Genomic DNA, 22,881 nt, shown 5'->3' with positions numbered 1-22,881 from the left:
ATGTCTGTATTCTAGTTACGTGACAATGCAGACACTTGCGTGACCAGTTTTTTACATCAACTGATAAAAATTTGACATTCAACGTAGGAGTTCGTTCACATACCGTCTTTACTGTTTAAAATTAAAATTCTAATTACTAGGGCCACCAAAAGGACAGAATTTTCTAATTTTATATAATTAAGATGCAGACTACAACATTCGGCACGCAATGAATAAATTTAAAAGTAAAATTTTGTGTTCGCGGTTTTTTTTTTCTTTTTTATTTTTGCCCAGTTTTCGTGTTCAAATGTTAAGCAAGGGCATCGCTTTTCTTCGTCTGTCCTGTTATGTTCAAAGTTGTTTTAGTAGAAAAAAAATACAGACAGGCGTAGACAAAAATGAATCCTGAATAACTGTATCTACGGTTGGTATTTTTCTTGGTGATAGCAAAAAATTTGATGAAAAATTTACCCCATTTTTTATTTATTTATATTTTGCTTCTCATATTAAGTCCTTCACCCATTGGCCGGCCTCTTCATAAAAATAATCGAAATATCAAAATGAATTTACTCGCTCGCTACATAAAATATATTAGGTACCTTTCACAAAACTGAGTAATGTGCTATTACATTATAGTATTTCACGTACTTATATTAATTCTATAATAAAGGGACAAGTAGATGACATTAGAATTTAGGTCCGCAGCTAACGCCCTAAAAAGGTAATAGTTGAGGCGTTAGAAGCATGAGTCACTGAATCCATTATGCGTGGGTATAGCTCAAGGCTTGCTTAATTCTAATCAGATTAGTCAGTTCTGTATAGGCTATTCCTGAATTAGTTTCATTCCTAGAAAAAAAAGCCGTCATTCTCCTGATATTTGTCCCGAAAATAACTTAATTTTTTTATATTGCAAAAGTTTCAAATTCATAAACGTGTCGGCGTGCAGACATCTCTACATCACACCAGAGAAAATATTACCCAAATCGTGCAAACAAAGTTTGAGCGACCACGCTTTTTAGTGGAGTTCGAAGGGCCTCCAGGCGACGCAGTAGCTGCTCAAAGGGTTCCCAAAGTGGAATGAGCATCGGCTTTGGCGCCACCCGAAAAGATTTGAACCAATTGTTTGATTCATAAAGGCGTGACTAAGTCGCTACTTAGTCAGGCCTTTATGGCTCAAACTGGCCTGACTAAGTCGCTACTTAGTCACGCCTTTATGGCTCAAACTGGCCTGACTAAGTCGCTACTTAGTCAAGCCTTTATGGCTTGAACTGGCCTGACTAAGTCGCTACTTAGTCAGGCCTTTATAACTCAAACAATTGATCCGCTGATCAACCAGGCAACGCTGCGGTGCGGTATCTGGTGAGCGCGATCGCGAATTAAATTGGAGCATAAATATAACCTCCGACTCAACATCTTCGAAGTCCTGCTTCACCAGGCACAGCATGTCATGTCAGTCGGGCAGGAGAGTTCGCTCCCGCCGCATGTAGACAAAAAAATAATTTATTATTAATTAATGCAAGTAGAGAGAGAACGTGCCGTGTGGTTCCCGGCACCAATACAAAAAAGGAATAGGACCACTACATTTCTTTCCCATGGATGTAAAAGGCGACTTAGGCTTACATACTTACCCAAGTAACAATTAGGCGCTAAAATAAGATTTATAATAAGTCTATAAAAGCGCTAACTAGATTCTGAAGTGGTTTATGGGTGTTTCAAATTAGTGTTAGAGCGCGCTCTAACCCTACTTTACCCCCGAATTAGGCACAATTTTTATATTACTTAAGGTTGGATAATGACGGTATACAAGAGTTATGGTAATTGGCTAAGAGGTACAATCAATGCTATAAGAAAGTTAAAATAGCGGTAACAGGATCTCTTAGCGATACAAGAGTGGTAAATAAGCGAAAATTAACTCTGTTAGCGGTAAAATGGCAAAAATTGTTTTTATATTACCTCTATGGGTGCTAAGCGGGCAACAGGTAGGCGTCAACTGACTCCTTAAGCGGTACAGTAGAGATACAAAGGCTTTAATTATATTTTCAAGCGGTAAAAGGGAAGTAAATAGGTGTTTTGTAACGGTCTGAACGCTATTCAAGATCCACAAAGGGGATAAAGTTCTTTCTCGCACGAGGTTTTGATACGCGGAAAATATTGTTTCTAATTCTGCGATCTAATAATATATAATACTATTTTCAATGGCTAAAATAATCCTAATGATGTTTATATTAAACAAGAAAAAGTGAAATTGTTTTATGGTGCGAAAGGAAGCGTATTTTTGCTGCGAAGGTAAGTACACTGTGAATATGTTACATATTTATTGGCAACTAATTCGAGCGCCCGATGTATGTTGTCTATTTACTGAAAACAAATGTTTTGTCTTATATGGAGTGACACATTTTTCTTGTAAAAAAGTTCTAAAATATTGCCTTATTGATCTTATAATACTGTACTAGTAATATAAATACATATTAAAGCAAAATACTTCATGGAAACCTTGTAAATATTTGTTTTTATAACCATAATCTAATATTTCATTATCTCAACATGGCGAGCAAACGAATTTAGGGATCCGTAGTGCTTAAAACTTTAAACCATGTATTGATGTTATTATTCACCTGTTAACTGTTTTGGACGAGTAGAATACAAAGAAGTAGCTAGATATAAATTATTATATTGTTTTAACAATTAATTTTATATTATGATTTAAATACAATATTAGGTTTATTAACCTGACTTTAAGACTATTAAATATCGTGTTTGTTTACAGATAAGACGAAAGCGTATAAAACTTACAAAAAACGCAAAAAAAAATGAAAACCCAAAAGTACAAGGAGATGAACAGAGAGTAGAAAATAACAATATTGAAAATGAGGCAAGTTCCAGCGCAGACCAGCAGCATTTCGGAAGTGCTGAACACGATCAACTAGAACAGCACTGTCTTCAACTAAATACATATTTAGATACGATGACTTCATGGGAAGCACAAAAATATCGAGCTTGTTCTTCATTTTATAGCCATGAATATGAATAATATTAAATGGTGACAATGACTGAATTTCTTTAATTTCTACAATATCATTATCCTTCGTGAGACAGTATTTATCTTTTGATTTAGTCGATGCGCGATGCGATCTTGCGCTTCACTGCTTTCCGTAGGAATCTTCATTATCACTTGTAGTAATAGCACAATCATCATTTTGAAAAGCATGTACGGAACCTTCAAGCTCACAGGAAACTCGCGCTTCACTGCTTTCCATAGGAATAGAGGACGTATTTTCAATAGGAATAGAGGAGTTCAAAATGCGATAATATTCTCTGATCAATTTCTGCGTATTTCCACCAGTCCTACATTGATTTTTCCAAGTATTTACAACAATTTTTGTTTTTTCCTTTGGTTGCGACGCCATTGTCAAAAACAAGTAGTCAATATAAGAAATACAGTAGTGACTTTAAGCGCTATTACTTTACTTTTAGTCACAATAAAGTAACAATAGTCGCTAGAGGATCTGTTATAGCGAAAAATTATACTCCTATTTGACTTAAAGTAATGCAAGAGAGTTTTGTATAACTTCAAGCATTTGGTTCTATATAAGATTAAATAAACACCATTGTAAGGCTGGTAGCGCTTATTAACGCTATTGTGCAACTTTAGGTTCTTGTAAAGAGTTTAATATCACCTGCATAGCACTTTTGGAGGTAGTAACTAATTCTTATTCTTATTTAGATCTTAGAGTTCTAAGATTCACTTAAAGCTATAACACAAAATGCTGTGCATGTACAACAGTGTTAAGATTTGCCATAATACATCCATAACCTTTAAGCTCGCCTAATTGTCGCGCTTGTAACTCTGTATTATAAGTAGAAGTGATATACTTTACTTGGTACGCCACTTTATCGCCAAAAGTCATAAGTGCTGCTACTGTAATGCCTTTCTAGCCCACTAAGTAACAAAATAAGCTCTAATCGTCGCCTAAATGTTTCTTGGGTTGTGATTCTTTTTAGGCGATGGGCTAGCAACCTGTCACTATTTGGATGTCAATACCATCATTAAGCCGACCAGCTGAATGTGGCCATTCAGTCTTTTCGGGACTATTGGCTCTGTCTACCCCATAAGAGATATAGACGTGACTATATGTTTGTAGACAGAGAACCCCGGGGTCTTGAAATTTGGCATGTTTTTGTGAATCCTTTAATTTCGCCAAAAATGCGTGAAAAGATTTCTACACTGAAAACGGATTTGATAACATAATGAATCTATGTCGACCACGTATCTCATAGTGCAATAAGTAGGATAACAGGTCACATATAGTCACGATTCAGTCCTGCATGTGATTTGCATGCCAGAGATTGTTATCTTTAGGAATTTTATACACTACCCGATTTCAAGGACCTGATTTTTGTACATGTTGTGTCAAATTGGATAACCAGGCAGGGCTACTTAGGACCAATCGAGTTGAAATTCGAATAAAATTGAAAACGAAGCAGCGATTTACTACACTTAGTGATCTGATTGAACAGTTTTCAACTTCACTGCGTTTTAGATACGTAATAAACAACACGAAAAAAATTCAAAGCGAAAATTATCATCACCACATGCATATATTTTTAACCGGTATTTAATTTTTGATTTTATTTGGGAGACCAACAACCATTTTACAAAAGATTTATCGAATTAAAGGTAATTAATGTATATAGTTACATAAATATATTCACATACATTTTTTATTATCACCTACACAAATGTTCTCCGCTTAACTCAATCGTAGACTGTTAGATAATGCTATTAGCATTAAGTCCGCCTGTTGTACTTTACAAATTGTAATTGTCACAATAAAGAATGAATAAATAAAAAAGAGTTTTGCTTTAAAAAAAAATTTAAACCTTTTTTCGCCGCTGACGCATACCTAACGCTACCTACATTGGCATCCTGAAATTGGATAGTGTAAACTGCGCTTTATAAATTACCTGTAAGTAATTGTACATACCTTGAACTCGCTGCGTTCGAGATCAATATATTTGATTGTGATACCTCCTCGTTGGAATTAATACTATTCATTTGAGTTCACATCATAACAGATCCTGGCAAAGCTTCGAATCTAGTAGGAGATAAAAATACTAAAAACCGAATAGAGTTATCCCTTATTCTGAAATGGGAAAGAAAGTCTTAATTTTTACAGAAAACTAGCATACGCTTGCAGTGTACTCCCGCGGGAATTACTTTTTTAGTGCGTCCCTAGACTACATAAGGAACTTACATGATAAATTTCAAATCTCTAGCATTGAACCGCTGCAAGAGATTTGAAAATGGCGGTTATACTTTAATAAATTAGAAAATTAGTCAATCAGTGACCTACATACATACATAAATCACGCCTCCTTCCCGAAGAGGTAGGTATAGACTGTTTATCGAGGAAGGCTTTAAGCTATATAACATCACGCTGCAACTATGTATAAGGAGTAAAAAATAATGGAATATGTGCAAAAACGGGGAAAATTATTCATCCTTGAGGGCTTCAATGATACCCGAAATAACAATTCCACGCGGACGAAGTCGCGGGCACAGCTAGTGCTGGTATAAGGACTGGGTGTGGTGCATTGAGTGCAACATTGCGCACTGTTGCATGCACCGCTAGATCCCGACCCCAATGACATAATAACTGATGTAACACACGCTTTTCCAAGTTTATAACTAACTAGAGGCCGCCCGCGACTTCGTCCGCATGGAAATCCTATCAATCCCCCGGGAACTCCGGGATAAAAAGTAGCCTATATGTTGTTCTGGGTCTTCAGCTACCTACATACCAAATTTTATGGTAATCGGTTCAGTAGTTTTTGCGTGAAAGAGTAACAAACATCCATACTGATATCCTGACGTACTCACAAACTTTCGCATTTATAATATTAGCAGGATTGTGCCACTTTGTAACGGTAACATATAGATAAATCGTGAATGTATAATATAATATATGTAGTCAATAATATATAATATATATCTATACTAATATTATAAAGCAGAAGAGTTTGTTTGTTTGTTTGAACGCGCTTATCTCAGAAACTAGGTATTGGTTCGAATTGAAAAATTATTTTTGTGTTTATTTTTTAATAGACCATTTGCTGAGGAAGGCTATAGGCTATTTATTATCACGCTGCAACTTTTAGGAGCGAAGAAATAATGGAAAATATGAAAAAAAGGGGAAAATTATTCCTCTTTGAGAGCTTCAATGATGTCCAAAATAACTATACAAATAATCTTTATTGCCCATAAAAAAAAATTACATATGTAGTAGAAACATACTATATGAATATGTTGAGCAAAGGCGGACTTATCGCTAAGCAATCTCTTCCAAGCCAACCTTTGGGTAGTGAAAGGTGAAATCCTGCAACCAGGAACCGGGATATATCGTCAAATAAATAATAAAAATTTCAAGCTTCTTAGCATAGAAGTACATAAGTTAGCCATTGCAATATTATCTTTTATTTTGTATTTTTTTTATATATAAGTTAGGACAAGAACAACAATCAGTGATTACGATTACGCGTACGAATGACAAACTACAACAACAAAGACTGTTGGCTCTGTCTTCCCCGCAAGGGATATAGACGTGATTATATGTATGTTTGTTAGGATATATTAGTACCTATCTAGTGTTTGGCACACTCATCATTGTGAAAGTACACGTGATCAAGATTGCGCTCTGCTATGAAAAGCCGTCATATTGTGCAATATTTATTTTTACATACAGTCGCGTCTATATTTTTTGGGGAGTAGACAGAGCCAAGAGCCAAAAGACTGAAAAGCCGCGTTCAGGTGTATGGCTTTATGATGGAATTAACGTTCAAATAGTGACATACATACATACATACATATGGTCACGTCTATATCCCTTGTGGGGTAGACAGAGCCAACAGTCTTGAAAAGACTGATAGGCCACGCTCAGCTATTTGGCTTAATGATAGAATTGAGATTCAAATAGTGGCAGGTTGCTAGCCTATCGCCTAAAAAAAGAATCACAAGTTTGTAAGCCTATCCCTTAGTCGCCTTTTACGACATCCATAGGAAAGAGATGGAGTGGTCCTTTTCTTTTTTGTACTGGTGCCGGGAATCACACGGCACATTTAACGCGAACATACAAGCCAATCGCTTACAAGAGGAATCTCAAGTTTTTGAGCAAGGAAAGGGATGTAGACGGGATTATATATGTATTTATGTAAAAGATTCTATACCGTACGTTAATTTTATTTTATTTTCTTCCCCGCTCGATGGAAACATTTCCGGAAGGCATGTTTCTGGTTATTGTTACGGTACGAAAACGTTAGTTACGCTTTTGCATTTGCAATATTATATATTCTAAGGAATTAAGTGACTATTCTATATTTGTATGTTAAGTCTGTGGTATACTCGTATATCTATGGGCCTTTGATGCCTGATAATAAATATATACATATGGTCACGTCTATATCCCTTGTGGGGTAGACAGAGCCAACAGTCTTGAAAGGACTGAATGGCCACGTTCAGCTATTTGGCTTAATGATAGAATTGAGATTCAAATAGTGACAGGTTGCTAGGCCATCGCCTAAAAAAGAATCCCAAGTTTGTTAGCCTATCCCTTAGTCGCCTTTTACGACATCCATGGGAAAGAGACGGAGTTGTCCTATTCGTTTTTATATTGGTGCCGGGAACCACACGGCACCAATAAATAAATTAAATAAATAAAAATATACATACAAACATCACGTTACACAAGATATAACATCTTTCTTGTACACAAGCTGTGCCCGCAACTTCGTCCGCGTGGAATAGTTATTTTGGGCATCATTGAAGCCGTCAAGGAGGAATAATTTTCCCCTTTTTTTTTTTTACATTTTCCATTATTTCTTTACTCCTTTATTATCTATTATCTTTATTATCTTATTGCAGCGTGATGTAGCGATATATTCTAAAGCCTACCTCGATAAATGGTCTATTCAACGGAAAAAGAATTTTTCATTTCAAACCAAGTAGTTCCTGAGATTAGCGCGTTCAAACAAACAAACAAACTTTTCAACTCTATAATATTAGTATAGATATAAGTCGAAAATAATTTAATATTAATACCTATGGTTTTCATTTGACCTTGTGGTTGTATTTAGTGGTGCAATATGTAAGTAACAAAATATTGCGAAATACAAAATATTTCACCACAGTTTATAAACAAAACGAACTGTGTGGATGAACAATGAACTATGTGCCGTGTGGTTCCCGGCACCAATATAAAAAAAGAATAGGGCCACTCCATCTCATTTCCAGTGGATGTCTTAAGCGGTGATTAAGGGATAGGCTTATGATTCTTGGGATTCTTATTTTAGGCGATGGGCTAGCAACCTGTCACTATTTGAATCTCAATTCTATCATAAAGCCAAACCGCTAAACGTGGCCTATCAGTCTCTTCAGGACTGTTGGCTCTGTCTACCCCACAAAAAAAAAGAATCTCAAGTTTGTAAGCCTATCCCTTAGTCGTCTTTTACGACATCCGTGGGAAGGAGATGGAGTGATCCTATTCTTTTTTCTATTGGTATATCCTATTAAGTACTGTTAAGTACTCTGTTTTGTCAAACAGTCATGTCCGTCTATCAGAAATTTGGGAAACTGCACTTAAACTACAACATAATAAAGAGAACTTTCTACTGATACGCATTTTTTATTTTAGTCATTTTGTTCAGTTTTAAGAGTTACAACTGAACAAAATACCTAACTAAAATGAAAATGGATCCCAAATTGATCTTTTAATAATATCACCAACATATCTACATACATTTTTTAGTGGATTTTGGATGGAGATTAAATGAATTAAAATTACTTAGTTTTACAATTTTTTTTCTTTCAGTCCGTGCACGATCAACGTCTGGACAATCGTGTGGATCAGATGCTGGAAGAGGGGCTCATCCGGGAACTGCTGGACTTCCACGACAGCCACAACAAGCACAGGATCAAGGATGGCAAGTAAGTGATAGATAGATAGATAGATAAAACTCTTTATTGCACCATAAGAGTAAGAGCCGTGTGGCTCCCGGCACCAATACAAAAAAGAATAGGACCACTACAAATCTTTCCCATGGATCTCGTAAAAGGCGACTAAGGCTTACAAACTTGGGATTCTTTTTGAGGCGATGGGCTAGCAACCTGTCACTAGTTGAATCTCAATTCTATCGTTAAGCCAAATAGCTGTACGTGGCCATTCAGTCTTTTCAAGACTGTTGGCTCTGTCTACCCCGCAAGGGATATAGACGTGACCATATGTATGTATATATGTATGTAAGAGTAAAACATACAAAACAGACAGAGATGGTACAAAGGCGGACTTATCGCCAATGCAATCTCTTCCAGTCATCCTTTGGGTGGAAGGAAACCAAACAGGAGATTGGCGTTGGCGCAGAGCAAGATATATAAATAAATAAATAAGTGGTACAAATTAATAGCCCTGCTGTTATCGCGCAAAAAACTATCGCTGTTTCACTTTTTATTATGACGTGAAACGTGACAGCGATAGTTTTCCGCGCTATAAACACGGCGCGGCGCGGCGTCGCGCGTGTCATGCTAAGCGGTAGGTGCTTAAAATCAATCTAATTACATGTATAAATTAAGTGCACTTAGAATGTTTTTCACGAAATTCTCGCGGGAATGGAAATTAGCTGGATTTTTCGCTTAATCCGGGCGGAGCCGTGGGCGTTCTTTAGTATCATAACTAATCCCAAGCCAACTAGTATTTTATATACGAAAGAAAGTTTGTTTTGTAACCCTAATCTTCTTGAAATTTCGCGTATTCGAGTATATAATTACGAGTCTATAGAAGGACGTTAGGTACGAGTACCTTCATTCATCCTGGTAAAAACGAAAGTTCCCGTGGGTATTCATTTCAGTTGGCGCTATTTTTTGTGAAATGTCATTCATTTTTAAATTACATTGATATTAAAGTGACAAAATAATAACCTGTCAGCCGATGTGCCTTGAAAGAATAATACAAGGCTTCTTCAGCCTAGGCGGCTTTTAATTTTCAAGAACTAAGAAGGGGGAGCGCGTGGTTTTCTACATCTATGGTAAGAACAAAGCGCATTCCATCGACAAATGATCCGTGAAATTAAACGCTTAATGAAACTTTTTAATCGCGCCACTCACTATCGACAATGGCAAACATTTAAAAAAGGAACGAATTTGATCCGCGCTATTGTCCGTACACTAGGTAGGTACTGTGCTAGCAAATTCTATATATTTTTTTTTCATAACTGGCTGATGAGAGTAAAAGAATTTAGGCACATACATACATACATACATACATAAAATCACGCCTCTTTCCCGGAGGGGTAGGCAGAGACTACCTCTTTCCACTTGCCACGATCTCTGCATACTTCTTTCGCTTCGTCCACATTTATAACTCTCTTCATACAAGCTCGGCGGTTTCGGGTACTTTTGACCTGACCCTTTACCAGGACGTCCTTAATTTGATCAAGATACGTTCGTCTAGGTCTTCCCACTCCGACCTTTCCCTCCACACTCTCCTTGTATATCTGCTTAGTCAACCTGCTTTCATTCATCCTCTCCACATGACCGAACCATCTTAACATACCCTTTTCTATTCCTGTAACTACATCTTCTTTCACATCACAACATTCCCTTATCACGCTGTTCCTTATCCTGTCACTCAATTTCACACCCATCATACTCCTTAACGCTCTCATTTCCACTGCATTTATTCTGCTTTCATGCTTCTTTTGCCATACCCAACTTTCACTCCCATACATTAATGTCGGGACCAACACGCCCCTGTGCACAGCCAGTCGAGCCTTTTTGGATAGTTTCTGACTGCTCATAAAGGCATGCAAAGCTCCATTCACCATGTTCCCCGCGTTCACTCTCCTTTCAATATCACTATCATACTTGCCATCTGATGTAAACTTTGATCCTAGATATACAAACTCTTTCACTTGCTCCACTTTTTCTCCTCCAATCAAAATATTACATGCTGTCATTTCTTTCTCCATTTCAAAAACCAGTGTTTTAGTTTTACTTACGTTCACTTTCATTCCTTTCTCTTTTAAAGCTTCATGCATACAGTTCACCATCTCCTGTAACTCCTCCGCTGATGACGCCAGTATAACCTGATCGTCGGCATAGAGCAGACATTTGACGAGTAACTCATTCATCCTTAATCCACTTTTAGACTCTTTCAAATCTGTCAAACAGCTATCCATAAATAGGTTGAACAGCCACGGTGACGCAACACATCCTTGCCTAACGCCTTTCTCAATCTTAAACCACTCAGTGTGCGCTCCGTTTATCCTGACACAAGCACTCGAATCCTCATATAAGGATTTCAGTGCTCGTATTAAGAGACTGCTCACCCCATGCATAGAAAGTGCTGACCACAATTCATTCCTCTCAACTCTGTCATAGGCCTTTTCCAGATCTACGAATGTGCAATAGACTTTTTGACTCTTGGCCAAAAACTTTTCGGCTATGCACCGCAAGGAAAAGACCTGATCAGTACATCCCATTCCCTTTCGAAATCCCGCTTGAGCATCCCATATTTTGTCATCAGTTTCATTCCTGACTCTATTAATCAATACCTTAGCATACAATTTGCCGACGACGCTAAGCAGGCTTACCCCACGATAATTTTTGCAGTCCAGCTGTGACCCTTTTCCTTTGTAAAGTGGCACGATAACAGCCTTACACCAATCTTTTGGTACTCGGCCGCTTCTCCAACACAAATTGAAAAGGCAGTACAACTGACTAGCTACTACGCCTTTTCCTGCTTTAAGCATCTCGACCGACACTCTATCACACCCAGCAGCCTTTCCCGCTTTCATACTCTTAAGTGCTTCCACAATTTCGAACATTTCAATTTCGCCTTCCATCTCATTCTCTTTTTCTTCGCTATAGCAGAAATCTTTCTTATTTCCTTCCTTTTTTTCAAATAAACTTTCAAAATAGTCCTTCCATATCTTTAGTACACATTCTTCTCCTTTCACAACGCTACCATCCTGGCATCTGATCCTAGTCAGCTCTCTGGTTATAGTATTTCCTCGGGCTGACCTTACGGATTTCCAGAATACTTTCAGATTTGACTGAAAGTCTTCTGATAGCCTTTTATCAAAATCCTCTTTATACTCTTCTTTCTTTCTAATCACAGCTTTCTTAACCAAATCTTTCATTTTCTTATATTCCTTACGTGCTTCATTCACATCTTCATCTATAACCTCTTGCATTCTTAAGTTAGCTTTTGCTGCTAACAAATCCAGCCATGCTTTCTTCTTTAATCGCACAAGTTCTTGCACATCTTTACTCATCCACGCATTTTTGTGATTTTTTCCTTTCCTTCTTCTACTTACACCACACACTTCAACAGCTACTTTCACAATTCTTTCTTTAAATTCCTTCCATCCATCTTCAATATCGCTCATTTCATCTAAATCTTCAAATTCATCCTTCAGTCTATTAATATACTTCTTACCTACATCCATATCTTGCAAATTTTCTACTTTTACTCTTTCCAAAGCGCTGGTTTGCTCCTTTACCCTGTGCCGCCAGCGATTGAAGATACCCCTTATCCGGGATATCACCAGTAAATGGTCCGAGTCAATGCCAGCACCGCGATATGCACGGGTATCCAGCACTTTATTCTTCAATCTTTCATCTACAATCACAAAGTCTATCATACTTTTTAAAATACCTTTCACTCTTGTGTAGGTGTGGATCTCTTTATGTTGACACATTGAGTTCGACACAAAAAGATCCCACTCTAGACAAATTTCTAATACACTTCTTCCATTATCATTCACCTTTTCGTCACCAAACGCACCAAGCACCTTTTCATATCCATCACGCTTTACACCCACCCATCCATTAAAATCACCTAACATAATAATCTTCTCATTTGGCTTGGTAACTTTCAATATTTCTCTTACACTATTCCAGAACTCCTCGTTTTCGCTTTTGTAATTTAGGCACACAATTCAAAATATTACCAACGGAAATTTTGAACGGAGAAGAATAATAAATTCAGGTGGGCGAATCCGCGTACAAAGTCTAGTATTGGAAAAAGGGTGATATGTGAACATACGAACTCTAAAATTGCAGAAAACCAAGATGGCTGTCGGGCAATGTCCGTGCGAGTGGCATCTGCTTTAGACCCATATTCACATTGAGCTAGTTGCTGGTCGAACCGCTAATTTTTCATACATATAATCACGTCTATATCCCTTGCGGGGTAGACAATGCTAATTGCTGCGACAGGTTGCTAGCCCATCACCTACGAAAAGTAGGAGTTTGTTGTACACACTATGTTATTTACTCTTCGCTACCAGCTGTTGTATGGAAGCTGTTACAATTCTGTGATTTGGTTTCTGTTAGTGACAACCTAAGTATTGTGTTCCAGTAATGCTGGACTTGTCTAGGCTAGCACTGGCACAGTGTGATATTGGCCTTATGAGGTTGCGGTCGTCTATGGTTTTGTATTACATGCGTACGCTACGCCTATTTTAGTACCAGCTAATTGTCTTTGATACTTAATTTTAATTAAATATTAATATATAATTCGTTGCCTTATTACATGACTAAATTAATTTTTGCTAGGTTTCTATTTTAATTAGTGGAAATATCGTTTTTACGACAAATGTTTTGATTTTGATTGAAAGGAAAAGTACGACTATATGTAAATTTTATTTATTTTACTCTTTAATGTTTTTTTTTCAAAGTCTGTTTTAATTTTTTTTATGGTTCATTAATGCAAAAATAAATGTTTTTCATTTATTACATATAATTAGTCGCAAATCACGAGTAGGTATAGAAGTAGAAGACAAACAAACAAATAAAAAAATATTAAAAAAATAAACTTGTACCCTAGTCAACTAAGCGTCTAGATCTTAAGATTAGTTGACTTTAAATATTAATATTTAATTAAGAAAGTAAGACCATTAAAAATCTAAATAAAGTTAACGCTTAACTACTTGTACCTATAGTTATTGTAGTACATCACATAGCTTAGTATTTTGTTGTGATGTTTAATCAAAAGTGTATAAATACAGAGTTATAATAGTTCGCAAATGTAATAAAATACACGTGGTACATACGCATGATAAATGACCTACACTAACACGGTTTTTCTTCACCATTATTATGATTTATTATACAAATAAAAGATTGATTATGATAAGAGAGAGAAAAAAAAGACACGGCATACGCAATAGTGCAAAACATTTATAAATAATTCATTCATATGCGAAATTTAATCAGTTTCGTGATATTTTAGATTAGGTTAATAAGATCTATGTATGTATATTAACATTTAGGTATTACTACATAGTGTAAAGCAAAGTAGCTTCTCGCGTCTGTCCCTATGTCTGTTTGTATGTATGCTTAGATCTTTAAAAGGACACAAAGGGCGGACGAGTAACTGCTCGAATAATTCTCGCGTTAGTCAGTCACAGTTACAACAGAATGATAAAAAATACTTAAAATATTTGATTTTTGTCATACTGGACCATCAGTTCGTCAATCAACCGGTTAGACAATGTCTCCGTTATTTCAGAAGAAACTGATAAAATAAACTGACGTCAAACTGATCTACCCTTTTCTAACGTTTTTTTTATCAGTCTGCTGTCATTCTTAGACTGAGCGTGTGACAGTGTTTTTCATCCCTCATTCTGACCTCAATCTAAGCCGGACCAAACTGATGAACTGAACTGACGCAAATGCCCGGGACCACACGACACTTTAGAATTTATTTTTTAAACAATCCAAACTTATAATGAACATTGTATGCTTTAAATTATCTATATATCACTTTTATTTCGTCTCGAAAGACCGCTCGTCTGTCTGTCTGTCTAGTTTTTTACCAACGGTTCCGCACTAAGTGTGATTCTGTGTTCTGAAAGTGCTTAAGTTAAGATACTGTAACGAAATGCCATGAACAAGTTTAAAGCCTTAGATACGAGTATTTATCGGTATTTATAACGTAGCTACCCTTTTAACCCATTTCAAAAAGGTTATCAATTCGATTCTTGAATGGAGGAATATTTTGATTAATGAACAACATTTAAAATTATTTTTAATTAAATCGATGGGTAATTTAATTAAAAAAATATAATAAAGTGAAACAAAAATAAAGCAAGGAAAAAATAAAAAAAACATTTTAGGCAATAGGCTAGCAACTATAAATAATATCACTTTTTGAATATCAATTCCATCATTTGGCCGTAAGCTACACGTGGCCTTCCAGTCATCTCGAGTTGTTGTCTCTGCCTATCTCATAAGAGATAAAGACGTTTATATTATACTAGCGGTCCGCCCCGGCTTCGCACGGGTGGACATATCTTTGTGGTTTTTTTTTAAATAAACAAAGAGTAAAAACAAATTTATGCCTATGTCACTTTTGAAGGTCTATTCTATATCTGTGCCAAATTTTATCAAAATCGGACCAGTAGTTTTTGAGTTAATTCCACACAAACATACAAAAATACAAATCTTTCCTCTTTATTATTAGTGTGGATGTATATGTTGTTCCTTTTTTTGCATACAACAGCTTGTCTCTTCACACTTATTCGTAATTTCTATAAAGTATCAAGATTCCACGGTCCCGTAATACGTATCCCGGTAGCTGCCTACCACCCGCCACCACAGAATAAGCCTATTCCACTGTCACCAACAGATGTCGCTTTACTAGATACGACAGATAATAAAAATAAAAAAAAAAACAAAATGACACATACCGGCGAATAAAGCAGAGACTAAGTATCTTTTCACTTGATTTAAGTTCTGTTTTTACTTTTCTATAACCTATTTAAAGAAAGGAGGAGGAATCGAATTGATTGGAGGAATTTATGTAGGTGAGGTATGTACCAACACATTCTCAATCTCTCACTCAACTCACAAACGTCTAGGTACGATTTAATTTTTAATTATTTTTAGCTTTTTAGTGTTTTTTTTGAAATCGGTTTTAATTTCTTTTCCAAAGTTTTTATCGCTTTACCGACATTGTTAACTCTCTTCATGCGACTCGTCAGTTTAAGTGCTCCTTTCACCAGAAAAGTAATAATATGTGGTTATATAGTGTAAGTAGGTATATATAAATGTTTAGAAGAAAATAAATAAATAACAATAAAACGGATCACGGATAAAAAAAGCGGGTGATATTTGTGCTGTTTAAATTTTAACGTATTTCTTTTAATAGAAATTTTAGACGCTTCCAGAATATCTTTATTAGTTCCGATAGGATTTCTCTCAGTGGGGCACACTTTGTTCCCGTGGTAAGTTGATTAACCGCACTTACGCTTGATAGGGTCCAATAGACCCATATAGTCCGAGATCCTAGCGGTAGGTAAGCCAAATCTTGTGTTTAACTTTAAGAGGCAAAGATATTTCTGTGCCGTGTGGTTCCAGACACCAATAGAATAAAGAAAAGGACCACTCCGTTACTTTCCCATTGATGTCGTAAAAGGCGAGATAGGCTCATAAACCTATCACTTTATATGAATCTCAATTCTATAAGTAAGCCAAACAGGTGAACGTTGCCTATCAGTATTATCAAGACTGTTGGCCCTGTCTACCCCGCAAGGGATATAGACGTGATTATATGTATATACATATGTATGTTTGTAAGATATTTCTGGCTATGAAATTACGTAAATGAAAAATTGATAAAGAAATGTATTTTGTTATAAATAATTATAATATTTCGTATTGGCAAAGTATAAATACAGAAAATTTAATAATTATTATATATTCTATTCCATTCACACAGTTGAACGTAGCCTTCCTTGTTGGATAAAGAAATTACATATATTATATATGTATTTATTTTCTATTCTCATATTTTCACTTGATTATTTCTAATAAGAGACAATAAACAGATGCACAATATTTCCTATAAGTGTAACTTGTAAAATTTTAGGATGTTACCCTAAAAAAAAAGCCAATTACGACCATGCCTGCTACTTATTCGACAAAAATTATGAACCAGTATATTTATATAATATACATATGTATGTTAAGAAGATAAGAATTAATATGACGAATTATCTCGCACGTGGAAGCGCTCTAGGTGGTCGCGGGGTATAGAACAAAAAAGATTAGCAGGTTACCGACTCCATGGTTTTTGTTGCTAGTTCAATCTAGATGGTCACACAACACGAAAGTTTATCTATGCTTTATAGCGAGTCTATGACTTTGAAAAAAAAAACACTATTTCTAATGTCCAACTTGACTTTGAGGACCAAATTTTGTAATTGTCGAATTTGCCTGAAAATAGTAATGAGTGAGTAGAAAGTGGAAATCTATAGTCTCTGCCTACCCCAAAGGGAGACAGGCGTGATGGTATGTATGTACGTATTTCTTATTATTATTTCATTTATTTATTTATTCTTTATTGTAACAATTACAATTTGTAAAGTACCTACAATAGGCGGACTTAATGCTAATAGCATTATCTAACAGTCTACCAATGGGTTAAGCAGAGAACCTTTGTGTGGGTGATAATAAAAATTTATAATAAACATACTTATACTATAAACCTATACTTAATATATATACCCATAAACTACACTACACATACATACATATATAAATATATATATATATATATACACGTATATATGTATATTTGCAGCAGATTACATGCAGAGATTATTTACTCTCTCATGACTGAGTCAGAAACAACTGGACCACGTGCGACTTAAAACTGGCGCGACTCAGAGACATTCATTCATCTAGTGTTAGTCAAATAGTGAAGAAAATACATAGCGTGTATGAACGTGTTGTTTGAATATTGTAATATGATGTTAGATAGTTGTTTTATAGAGCGTCGTTGGTAGGTGCGCGGTTAAAATAAGTTATGCGCTGAATGGCACAGGTTCGAATCCTACCTCGACCATGTACCAATGACTATTTTGGGAGTTATGTACTTTAGTTTGAATACTAACCGATGCTCTTACGGTGAGGGAAAGTATCGTGAGGAAACCTGCACATTCAGGCAACTGGACGTGTGACCATGATCGATCCAATACGGGTTATGATTAAGGCATACCCCGGGCTCCTCGCCAGAGTGTTGAGGATGCAACCGGGGCTAAAACCAGGAGGCAGGAAGGATGGGCTAGCAACCTGTCACTATTTATGTCTGAATTTGACGGCCTCTGTGGCGCAGCGGTAGTACCTACGCTTGTCTGTGACACCGGTGGTCCCGGGTTCGAATCCCGGCCAGGACGTGATGAGAAAAGAACTTTTTCAGATTGGCCTGGGTCTTGGATGTTTATCTATATAAGTATTTATTATAAAATATAATATCGTTGAGTTAGTAGTTAGTATCTCGTAACACAAGTCTCGAACTTACTTCGAGGCTAACTCAATATGTGGAATTTGTCAAAAAAAAATCCATAATTAAGTCATTCAGCTAAATCTGGCCTTCGAGAACCTTTTTCGAGATCCACTGTAAATGGAACTAGCGATAAAAATTATTATCAATAGTTCCATCATGGAACTGCTCCATGATACTGTACCTATATTGGTATTGTATTCCCCGCAGTTGTCGGAGACGTGATATTTGTAACATTCAGCTGTTATGTGACATTCATTGTGTTATAGTTATGCGAATCCTTTACGTTAAAGAAAATATTAAAAGGTACGCTACGCTACATACGTGCGTACGCCACGAAAAAAACATAATGTACCTACATTTATAGCCCGCTTTTCTAGAGTCTGTTAAAATTATAAGGCAATTTTCATAATGTTCCTTTTGATCTTTTATTCTTTGAGCTGTCTACCGGAAGCGAAAATCTTACGCCACAATAACCAGAAACATGCCTTCCGGTAATGTTTCCATCGAGCGGGGGAAAAAATAAAATTACTTTAACGTACGGTATAAAATATTTTACATCTATACTAATATTATAAAGCTGAAGAGTTTGTTTGTTGCTTTCATCGCGCTAATCTAAGGAACTACTGGTTCGAATTGAAATATTATTTTTGTGTTGAATAGACCATTTATCGAGAAAGGCTTTAGGCTATATAACATTGCGCTGCAACTATAAGGAGCGACGAAATAATGGAAAATGTGAAAAAAAAACGGGGGAAATTATTCATCCTTGAGGGCTTTAATGATGCCCAAAATAACTATTACAGCTAGTAAATACATATACCCTAATCACGTCTACATCCTTTTCCTTGCTCATAAACTTCAAATTCTCTCACTATTTGAATCGCAATTCCATCATAAAGCTATACAACTGAATATGGCCTTTAAGAGTTTTCGAGACTGTTGGCTCTGTCTAACCCGCAAGTAATAAAGACGTGACTATATGTAAGATACTGTTACTTCGTGCCTTTTAAAAAATTATGGTCTTCTTATTAATTGCAGGCCCCCGGATTACACCAAAGGCATCTTCCAAACACTAGGATTCAAGGAGTTCCATGATTATCTGATGATGACGGAAGACCAGAGACAATCAGAAGACGGGAAGAAACTACTCCAGCTTAGCATAGACAATATGAAGATGGCGACTAGGAGGTACGCGCGTCGGCAGAACAAAATGGTTAAGGGGAGATTTTTACAGCATCCTTTTAGACAGGTAACTCTTGCTGTTTTTAAAGAAATAGCTAAAGTTTAGAATAGATTTATTTTTAAAATTGTATACATGGTATGTTATTGACATCTCTTAAATCTAATTATATTTACTACCGCTTCCATAGCGCGTGTGCAGAAGAACGAAACTTGTCCTATGCAATATGATTCGACCGTGTATGCTGTTTTATTTAGTTTATTGCTTCTCTGTATGTAATAAATATTTTAAAAAAAATATTGATATTTGTAACATTAAGCTGTTATGCGGCATTCATTGTGCTATAGTTATGCGAATCCTTTACATTAAAGAAAATATTAAAAGGTACCTACATACATGCGTACGTATTTATTTTAGTTTTATTTTAAAACTAGAGGCCGCCCGCGACTTCGTCCGCATGGAAACCCTATCAATCCCGCGGGAACTCAGGGATAAAAAGTAGCCTATGTGTTATTCTGGGTCTTCAGCTACCTACATACCAAATTTCATGGTAATCGGTTCAGTAGTTTTTGCGTGAAAGAGTAACAAACATCCATACATCCATACAAACTTTCGCCTTTATAATAGTAGTAGGATATTTTTTTCTTTGTTCAACGCCATCTAGTGACTAATAGCAAAACTATTAACACATTAAGTCGTACATTACAAAACGAAACATTTTTATTTCACGCCATCTAGTGTTGAATAGCCAAACTATATAATACAACTTTACATTGATGTTTATTTGCACAAGATGTCACTAGGTACTGAATTTTGCCATCTATTTTATGTATTTATTTTGAAGCAAACCAAAACATCAATATAGAATAGGGTCTTTGTTTCAGGTTCCTCCAGTTTACGAATTAGATACCACAGATATATCATTATGGGAAGAAAATGTCAAAGGGAAAGCCGAAAAAATTATAGAAAGTTATCTACACGAATCGCCCTGTGAATACGAACCATTAAATTTAAAATTAGATGAAGAGAAAAAGAACATAGACGGCAACTCACGTAATTATTGTGAAGTTTGTAATCGGTTAATAATCGGAGACAAAACATATAAAATTCATTTGAAATCCAATAGGCATATGAAAGTTATCAAGTTAAAGAAAAAATTAGAAAGAGAGAAACCTCAAGAAACTCAATAAATCTACAGTATTTAGTTTAATTTATTAAATAAATGTGTTGTTATGTTGATATGGAAAATAAAAGAACATTGTTTCAAATGTTTTCATTTATTTAACAATAGACTAAGTTTTATATTTACAAGACAAAACTACATTACTTCTTTTTCCTCTATCCCTTCATCCACTAGAACTTTATTTTTGGGCGCTCTGTAATCATAATTTTCAAACTCAGGATATTTTTTTATGATCTCACTGTATGCTTCACATATTCTCCCAAATTCCATGTTGGCTATTTGAAAAGGTCTAGTTACAGGATCAATATCCGCCATTTCATACATTCTCAGAGCCATTTCCTCCCTAACGTCCTCAGGGAACAAAGTCTGTGCACCCCTGATGGAATATTTCTGTCTCATGGAAAATATCTGACGGATGACTTTCTCCACAAGCTTGAAAGGCAGTTTTATTAACGGAGATTTTAAAGGTGTAAGTGTTACAACACCAACATCAACATCTGGTTTCGGTAGAAATGCAGATCCGGGAATGTCAAACTTGTATTTAACTGTGCACCAATTCTGGCACATAACAGACAGACGGCATCTCTGTTTATCTAATATGCGGGCAGCCATTCTCTCAGCAACTTCTTTCTGAAATGTCAGTGTCATCCGAGTGCGACCAAATGACCAAGGGCCTTCATGTTTTGAAATCATTTCCAACCAACGGATTATCAGTATTGTTGACACACTAAAAGGCAAATTGCCAATCAAGTTGATAGGTGGCGGAGAATCAAGCCAATCTGCTTTGGTGTCAGCTGGGACAAAAGGAGTTATGTCCGTTTTTAAAATATCTCCAGTTATTATGTCCATTTCAACTCTATCTTTGCAGGCATCAGCTAGGAGTTCCAATGAAGGAATAAATCGCATGTCCTTCTCTACAACAATTACCTTCCGTGGAGCTTGGCGAATAATAGACCTTGTAATCCCGCCAGGGCCCGGACCAACTTCACAAACAACGTTATTTTCGATATGACCTGCAGCACGGACTATTTTATCGATTAATTTTGGTTCCATTAGAAAATTTTGAGACAATTCTCGGAGTGCCCGAAGTTTGTACAGCCTAATGACATCTTTGATACTTGGTAGAGGAGGCAATCTGATTTGTTTGAATGAAGCTCTTGCCACTGCCATTTCTACTGCTGGATTTTCGCAGGTTCGTTAAAATCGTCCAGGAAAGTTTCCTGTTTTATGGCAAATATAGAATATAAATAAATACTAAACACTCCTGCTCCAATAGCCAATCCAGTGAACCTATTTCGTCTTCCAATTTGTTGCAACTTTTGGACTCGTTCGCGATTCTTCTCCTCAATTATTTTCATGTAGTCTAGCTCGGCCTTTTTAAGGATGGGATCCTGCTTTCCAGCGCTATTTATTTTGGGTTTGAATGTTGAATCCCCCATCACGAAGACCAAATCAAATCCACAAAATAACCTACAAACTGCACCAAAAGTGAATGAATGAAGTTGAATAAAATCGATTGAATTGAATGGAACCGGAAAAAGGGAACTGAAGAATACATCAGTCAATGTCAGAATAAAGAAACTAAAATCGTAAGCAAAGATGTTCATGTTCATGCGACCATGCGCACATTCAATGATAACGGTGATGCTACAAATTTGACATGGTAGCTACCACATTATATATTTAATTTACATCTATGGGATAGCCTGATGGGATGGCATCAGAGATATGTAGCATAAGCAAAGCTTTCATGAAGAGAGAATTTGAGGTAGTAAGAGAATATCAAGAAAATTTGTTACCCATAATACTATAGACCATAAATACATTTCTTTAAATAAACTGACATTAATATTAATACAATAAATACTTACAGAGATAGGTTAGACATACACATTATAAGAGCAAATGAAAAGAAGAAAGGAAAAGAGTAGGTATGTTATAGCTACCTAGTTACCTAAATAAAAATTCGTTTAAGTTGGGTAATGAGTTCAAACTTGGTTTACCTACATTACGAACAACTGATGACTCAAAACCAAAATATATATTTAAAAAAATTGCCTTAAGAAGCCTTTTTTCCTATAATAATTATTAAATCAGTTAGAAAAAAATGGAAGGGTACTGAAATATTCCAAGGATATTTGTTAGAGAGTTACTTTTCTTCCCACGTATTTTCTAAAAAAATAATCAATATATAA

At 36.0% G+C, this 22,881-nt stretch overlaps 3 protein-coding genes across 4 annotated transcripts in view; 1 reads left to right on the top strand and 2 right to left on the bottom strand.

Annotated features, from left to right (window-relative positions):
• The window catches only part of LOC106136683 (tRNA dimethylallyltransferase), a 209,334-nt gene extending 188,567 nt beyond the window's left edge, over positions 1–20,767 (top strand). Inside the window, exons 5-7 of one of the 2 annotated variants that reach the window (XM_060946565.1) lie at positions 8,844–8,959; positions 19,362–19,572; positions 20,388–20,767. In XM_060946565.1, the coding sequence (XP_060802548.1) occupies positions 8,844–8,959; positions 19,362–19,572; positions 20,388–20,693 (633 nt within the window). In that variant the 3' untranslated portion in view covers positions 20,694–20,767. The remainder of the gene's footprint in view (positions 1–8,843; positions 8,960–19,361; positions 19,573–20,387) is intronic. The other variant, XM_060946564.1, reaches the window with a different exon arrangement.
• Positions 20,768–20,774: 7 nt separating this feature from the next.
• On the bottom strand, positions 20,775–21,856 carry LOC106136711 (dimethyladenosine transferase 1, mitochondrial). The gene has a single exon (XM_013337339.2). The coding sequence runs from the start codon at positions 21,854–21,856 to the stop codon at positions 20,822–20,824; it is 1,035 nt and encodes a 344-aa protein (XP_013192793.2). The 3' UTR covers positions 20,775–20,821.
• Positions 21,857–21,858: 2 nt separating this feature from the next.
• LOC106136712 (cytochrome c oxidase assembly factor 3, mitochondrial) lies at positions 21,859–22,200 on the bottom strand. Its single transcript, XM_013337340.2, has one exon. It carries the CDS (start codon positions 22,123–22,125, stop codon positions 21,859–21,861), a length of 267 nt encoding a protein of 88 aa, XP_013192794.1. The 5' UTR covers positions 22,126–22,200.
• Positions 22,201–22,881: the final 681 nt, after the last annotated feature.

This window comes from Amyelois transitella, chromosome 11 (genome assembly GCF_032362555.1).
Source record: "Amyelois transitella isolate CPQ chromosome 11, ilAmyTran1.1, whole genome shotgun sequence".
Classification (NCBI taxonomy): Eukaryota; Metazoa; Arthropoda; class Insecta; order Lepidoptera; family Pyralidae; genus Amyelois; species Amyelois transitella.
The sequence above is the reverse complement of the archived record's forward strand: the minus strand, read 5'-3'. Positions and strand labels throughout refer to the sequence as shown.